Below are 6,889 nucleotides of genomic sequence, written 5' to 3' on the forward strand. Positions count from 1 at the left end.
TCCCTCCTCCATATTGCTTTTTCTTTTTCTCTTTTCATCTCTTTCTAACTCTGCAATATATGTTAGTGAGAAAAACTGATAAAAAGACTTTGCCAGGTGTAGTTAGAAATACATTTCAGTTCTTTTTCCTTCCACCACAGATCTTTAATTATTACAGCCAAAGAAAAAAAAAATAGAAGGCCAAAATAATTTGTCATCTAATGTATCTAGGCATTTAAAATCGGGTCAGATTCCAACGGTTTTTTTCAGCTGAACAATTTCTCTCTTTTATGATAACTTTGGGGTAAAGAGTTCTTAGGAACAGTTAGCTATCTGGCTGAGAACGGCCTAAGAAACTGGAAAGAGATATCAGTAAAGTAATAGTGAAATACGCTGCACACATCAGGTCATTTGCTTAACATTTTTACTGGCTTCAATTCCTTTCTGAAGAATTTATTGAGAGTACATGGCAATGGAAACTTTAAAAAACAAAAAAGAAACTCAGGGTTAGAATTATGTATGATTGGGTTTGTTTCATTGACAAAAGAATCAAAACGGTGGTCAGCTCCTAAATGCCTTCCTTTCTGCTGAGAAACAAGTAGCTTTTTCATTTTGTTTTTTACTCCAACACTTTTCTGTCCATTCTAAACAAAATAAATGGATAAATAAATAAGCAAGTTATATCAGCCTACACTGTCTGAAAACCTTCCTACTGGGAGACTCTGCAAGCTGGCCCTGGGTTAAAGTCAGACTGTCCACATTTGTCTCCAAGCTCTATTTTTGCCACAAACTGATTTCTTAATACACACAGAGTGTCTTCACATTCCCAACTTTTCCTTACCCACATCAAAATTAATGGAAAAAATTTTACTTTCTATGTTGTCCTTTACACCAAAGAGTATCTGAGACAAATCTCAATCAATATACAGAGTTTATTTTGCCAAGCTATGATGCACCTGTGACACAGCCTCAGGAGGTCCTGATGACATGTTCCCAAGGTTGCTGGGCTACAGCTTTGTTTTATATATTTTAGGGAGACATGAGATATCAATCAACACATGTAAGATGTACATTGGTTCCATCTGGAAAGGCGGGACAGCTCAAAGTGTGGGGCTCCCAGATCATAGGTAGATTTTAAGATTTTTCTGATTGGCAATTGGTTGAAAGAGTTATCAACAGAAAGGAATGTCTGGATTACCATAAGGGGTGGTGGGGACCAAGGTTTTATCATTCAGATGAAGACTTCGGGCGGCAAGCTTCAGAGAATAGATTGTAAATGCTTCTTATCAGACTTAAATAGTCTATTCTATCAGTAATTCCAAAGAGGAGGAGGATATACTGAGGCATGTCTGACTGCCCCTTCCCATCACTGCCTCAACTAGGTTTTCATGTTACTTTTGGAATGTCCTTGCCAGGAGAAGGGTTCCTTTCAGATGGTTGAGGGGCTTAGAATTTTATTTTTGGTTTACTGTCCCTGCTTTCTTTTAAGTAATAAGTGGTAAATGAATACTCTGATAAACAGATCCTTGACAATGACTGAAAAAATACTAATTAATAACTGCTGCCAGGTAGCTAAGATGTCCAAAAGTCTTTTTAAAAATGATAATACTATTGTTAATAGCTAAGGTTTCCTGAGGGATTTCTATGGACCAGGCTGAGAATTACATTCTTTAAGGATATTATTTCAATCCTAACAATAGTCTTTTTGCTTTTTTTCTTTTTGAGACAGAGTTTTGCTCTGTCACCCAGGCTGGAGTGTAGGGGCACAATCTTGGCTCACTGCAACCTCTGCCTCCCAGGTTCAAGCAAATCTCCTGCTTCAGCTTCCTAAGTAGCTCGGATTAAAGGTGTATGCTGCCATCCTAGCTGATTTTTGTATTTTTAGTAGAGTTAGGGTTTTGCTATGTTGGCCAGGCTGGTCTCAAACTGCTTACTTCAGGTAACATACCCACCTTGGCCTCTGCAGTGCTGGGATTATAGGTGTGAGTTACTGCACTTGGCCTGAAAACACTCTTACATATTTATTATTCTTATTTTACAGATGAGAAAACAGGAACTTAATGATTTTAAGAAACTTGCCCAAGATAAATCAGGGCACAGAATTTAAAGCTAAGTCTTAATTCTAAAATCCCTGTTTTTTCATACAATTATGACTTTAATAGTATTATTTTTCTCAGGTACTTTTTGGGAGATATTAGTAGAGATTTACTAGATGTACTAGACGGAAAAATATATTTCATATCAGCGGAACTATTAACCAAGGAAGATTCCCACACCAGGGTTTTGAAGATAACAACCCATCCCTTTACATTTTTGTCTTCTGAATTCTACCTGTTTATGATGATATAGTATTTCAAGACAATTGGAAAAATGAAGACTCTATCATGGATGACAATTATGTTTACAGAACTGCCTGAACATCAATTATAATAAATTTGTTTGTGTATTCACCAAATATTTAAGAAAGAACCTACCATAGGCCAGATGTATATCTGATAAAACAATGGACAAGTATAATTATAGTGTTTTGCTCAACAATATTTCCCTTAAATGAATGGATGTCTGAATTATTATGCATATAATGTCTCAACAAATACACTAATGATGTGCAGCTTTATTCTGACCTTTGTGAAATATTATTCATTTGACGCCTCAAGAACATCAGAGAATGTCAGCAGGGAAATGATTTATACTTTAATGGTTTATGACTAACCTATGGTAATTTTATCTTAAATTCCCTGTAACATTTTCTGAATGCCATACCCCTATGCTCAGAAAAAGTATCTGAATGCATGCATTACAGGGCTTTGTCTTCTTCTGAAAAATTATTTGATTATTCACCTCTAACTTTTTATTTTAACACTCTAAAATATTCTACTCAGTAATTGACTTAGGATGCTGCATTATGTGAAGTAATGAACTTCTTGGTTCTGATTCAGAATGTGCACTGTCTTTCAATGTGTTTTTGTACACATGAAAAATGTAATCTTTTTGAATATCAAATGTGTTCTGTGTCTATTTTCAATTATTTAATTAAGAGGTATACTATTATAGATTATGAATTTATAAAAATTTATTTGCTTATATGTGATATATTTCCAAATAATAAAATTTACTGTAATTGATAGGGTGTGTGTCTTGTGTTATTTTAACATTAGTGGTGATGTGTTTTTGTTGATCTGTACACATTTTCTTCCTTGGGTCCACTATAAAGAAATAGGTGGGCCGGGCGCGGTGGCTCAAGCCTGTAATCCCAGCACTTTGGGAGGCCGAGGCGGGTGGATCACGAGGTCAAGAGATCAAGACCATCCTGGTCAACATGGTGAAACCCCGTCTCTACTAAAACTACAAAAAATTAGCTGGGCATGGTGGCGCGTGCCTGTAGTCCCAGCTACTCAGGAGGCTGAGGCAGGAGAATTGCCTGAATCCAGGAGGCGGAGGTTGCGGTGAGCCGAGATCGCACCATTGCACTCCAGCCTGGGTAACAAGAGCGAAACTCGGTCTCAAAAAAAAAAAAAAAAAAAAAAGAAATAGGTGAAGGTTTGGAGTGTTGGCCATACCTCTGCAAATACTAAAGTTCATATAAAGAAAAAGGCCATCTAAGCTAAGTAACTCAAGTGATATATAAATATAAAGGTACATATTTCAGCTAAAAGATAAAGACAAATGTCCTCTTTAGTATTACATTCATTATAAAAAATGATGGTGCTACTTAATTGTTAATTAATTATTATATGCAGTATGCCTAAATCAGTTGGGGGTAGACTTCTTTTCGGTGCAAATAAAACAGGTGATATGCATGTTTTGTGATAAACATTTTGAAATGTCTGTACTAAGAGCTGTCTATTAACTGAAAGTCTTCCTTAGCTTTTTAAGTGATAGATGCCACTTCACTAAAGGATATTTTTTTTCTTATTTTTATTTGTCTTATTTGAAGACAAAGAATTCTTTAAAGCCCAAAAAGTTGTGTCTCTTTTATCTTTCAATCTCTATCCTCCAACACAGTGCTCCGTTGAGAGGATAAAGGAATAGTTAGTACTGAGTTATGAAGCAAATATGAAAACCTATTTTTAACATTGTTTTATGTTCTGCAATAATAATTCTTCTGACTCTTCAATATAATTTGGGGTTTTAAAGAGCATTCCTGGTATATCTCCAAATTCATAATAGTTTTCTATATAAGTAGAAACATTTTTTAATATTCTTATGACTATAATTAACATGAAATGTATTACACAAAATGATATATGAAATGATTCCCAGGAATTTCTACTTCAAGTAAATAAATTACCTAAAACATTAAGAGTTATAAGAAAGTATGTGGGCCAGTGTGGTGGTTCATACTTGTAGTCCCAACATTTTGGGAGGCCTAGACATGCAGATCACTTGAGCCCCGAACTTGGGAGACCAGTCTGGACAATACGGTGAAACCCAGTCTCTGCAAAAAAGTACACACACACTTACAAAAACTAGCTGGGTGTTGTGGAGTGCTTGTAGTCCCAGCTACTTGGACAGCTGAGCTGGGACGATCCCCTGAGCTAGGGAGGCAGGTAGAGGCTGCAGTGAGCCATGATCACTCCACTGCACTCCAGCCTGGGGGACAGAGTGAGACCCTAACTCAAAAAAAAAAAAAAAAAAAAAAAAAAGGACAGGCAGAATGACAGTAGACCAACTTTTCCCATATCTAAAGTGAATTGTGCCATCCCTGCTTCATGCATTCAGCAAGAATTCACTAAATCACACTATGCAACAATCTGTATTAGGTCCTGGTGTTGCCAATTGCATGTAATGAGTCAGAGATTATCATACCTGCATAACAATGTCATTTTAAAATAATGGCATGTATCTCCTTCCTTAAAAAGAGACACATGAAATCATTCAGTGAAAACCACAAATGATATCACTTCTTATAATCTGTATTTAAAAGAAATGCAGCTATACTGATTATATTGTACAAATGTTCTTTAGATTAATTGTAAGAAGACATTTTTGTATTCTAATGTATGTTTAACTCATTAGTTAGGATTCACTGATTCATTACCCAAATTTTCATTTCAGGCCCTCCAGGCCCTCCAGGTGGTCTGAGAATAGAAGACATTAGAGCCACTTCTGTGGCACTGACTTGGAGCCGGGGTTCAGACAATCATAGTCCTATCTCTAAATACACTATTCAGACCAAGACTATTCTTTCAGATGACTGGAAAGATGCAAAGACAGGTAAGTTTATTTGTCTGATTAATCTGTGCATGTTTTCAAAGTGAATTCTTTTCTCAAAAACAAAAATTTGGATGTTTTAAATGTTATTATCTACCTTGAAAGGCTTTCTTTCTTAAAATTTTTTTTTAATACTAATATTTTGGTAGTGGAGAAAATTCCATGGAACTTACATATTTAAATGTGTTAAAGCTATAGAAAAAGAAGTATCATTTCTAAATCAATCTAGAATGGAAAGCAAAATGAGGCCTCCTGGGTTTCTTCTTTGAGTTTTGTGTGAGATTTACTGCCCCAGAATCACTGAGAAGTCTATTTTGGAGCAAATAGCATTTATAGCATGTTATTTATGACCCATTTTATTCGATTATATAGGTATTATAGTTTTACATTTCTGAAAAGCCACATTGATCATAAATCTTAAATTAAGCATCCAAATGTTACTACTAGAACGCTTTACTTTATGTGAATGATCTCACCTGGTTTGAATTTCTTCAAAACAGATTTTTAAAGATATTTTTGATCTTTCAACCTTTTTCTTTTCTTATATTAAGATTTTCTAAAGTTGATCAGGAAAAATTAAGAGTAAGTGGATATATACCCGCTTAATTAATTAATTCTGAAGAGAATGGAAAAGTATGATAATAATGAAACTATTAGAAATTAGCCACATTAAAATAAACAAATGGCTTAAATTTGGGTTGGCTCTGAAAAAGGAATACTAATTGCAATCATTTCATTAATTACTTATGTATGCTTATTATGTAGCTCAATTAAAATATGCTTCTCATTTTAAAATATCCACTAGAAAGTAAGTTCCATAAAGGTAAAAACTGTTTTATTCACTGTTCTATCTCTAGCACCTAGATCAGGGCCCATAGTGCTCATTCGTTCAACATGTATTTATTGAGTCCTCACTGTGTGCCAGAACCTGTTCTTGATGCAGTATGTATAGCTGAGCAGCAGTGAACAAAACAGACAAAACAACAACAACACAACCTGCCTTCAAGGAGCTTATATTATAGGAGAGAGGCCAAAACACAGTTAAAATATATAGTAAGTCATGTGGTGATGAATGCTAGAGAGAAACAACAGAAAAGAGGAATGGGTAGGTAGCAGATAAATTTTAAATTGGGTACTTCGGATATTAATCATAGCCACTGCTGCTTTCCTAAAGTTTCTGTTTCCATTATATAGCTTTTCCAATTCTTTTACTTTCACTGAATTTGAGTCTTTTAATCTGAAGTATGTTTTCTGTTGGCAGTTTATAGGCAGATACTCACTGTGTGTGTGTTTGTGTGTATAATCCTGCTCTCTAAACATAAAATGAGGGGAAGTTCATATCCACTATATGTGTGTATATTCACACACATACATACTTAATGAATACTTTAGGGCTTACCAGATACATATGAATTTATCAGAATAGGTTTTATAGTATATTAGCTTAATTTCATGAATATGAAAGTATTTCTCCTAGATAGCTCTATTTCTTCTTCCTCTTTTGCATTAGTATAGTAATATATATCACTATATATTAATAGAATATGTTATATGCTATTATAGTAATATATATTACTATATTACTATATATTAATAGCATATATTTTATTATATATGCTATTATATATGGCATATAAGAAAATATGCTATAATAGCATATATAATAAAATATATGGTATATTTATATATATAATAA

The 6,889-nt window shown here is 34.3% G+C and overlaps 1 protein-coding gene across 4 annotated transcripts in view; it reads left to right on the forward strand.

Annotated features, from left to right (window-relative positions):
* CNTN1 (contactin 1) overlaps positions 1 to 6,889 on the forward strand; it is a 367,550-nt gene that overhangs the window by 283,417 nt on the left and 77,244 nt on the right. For all 4 annotated transcript variants that reach the window (XM_032248343.1, XM_032248346.1, XM_032248345.1 and 1 more), the window contains one exon: positions 5,038 to 5,196. In XM_032248343.1, coding sequence (XP_032104234.1) covers positions 5,038 to 5,196 — 159 coding nt within the window. The remainder of the gene's footprint in view (positions 1 to 5,037; positions 5,197 to 6,889) is intronic.

The sequence above is a fragment of the Sapajus apella genome, unplaced genomic scaffold (genome assembly GCF_009761245.1).
Source record: "Sapajus apella isolate SASKATOON/1434 unplaced genomic scaffold, GSC_monkey_1.0 scaffold66, whole genome shotgun sequence".
In the NCBI taxonomy this organism is placed as follows: Eukaryota; Metazoa; Chordata; class Mammalia; order Primates; family Cebidae; genus Sapajus; species Sapajus apella.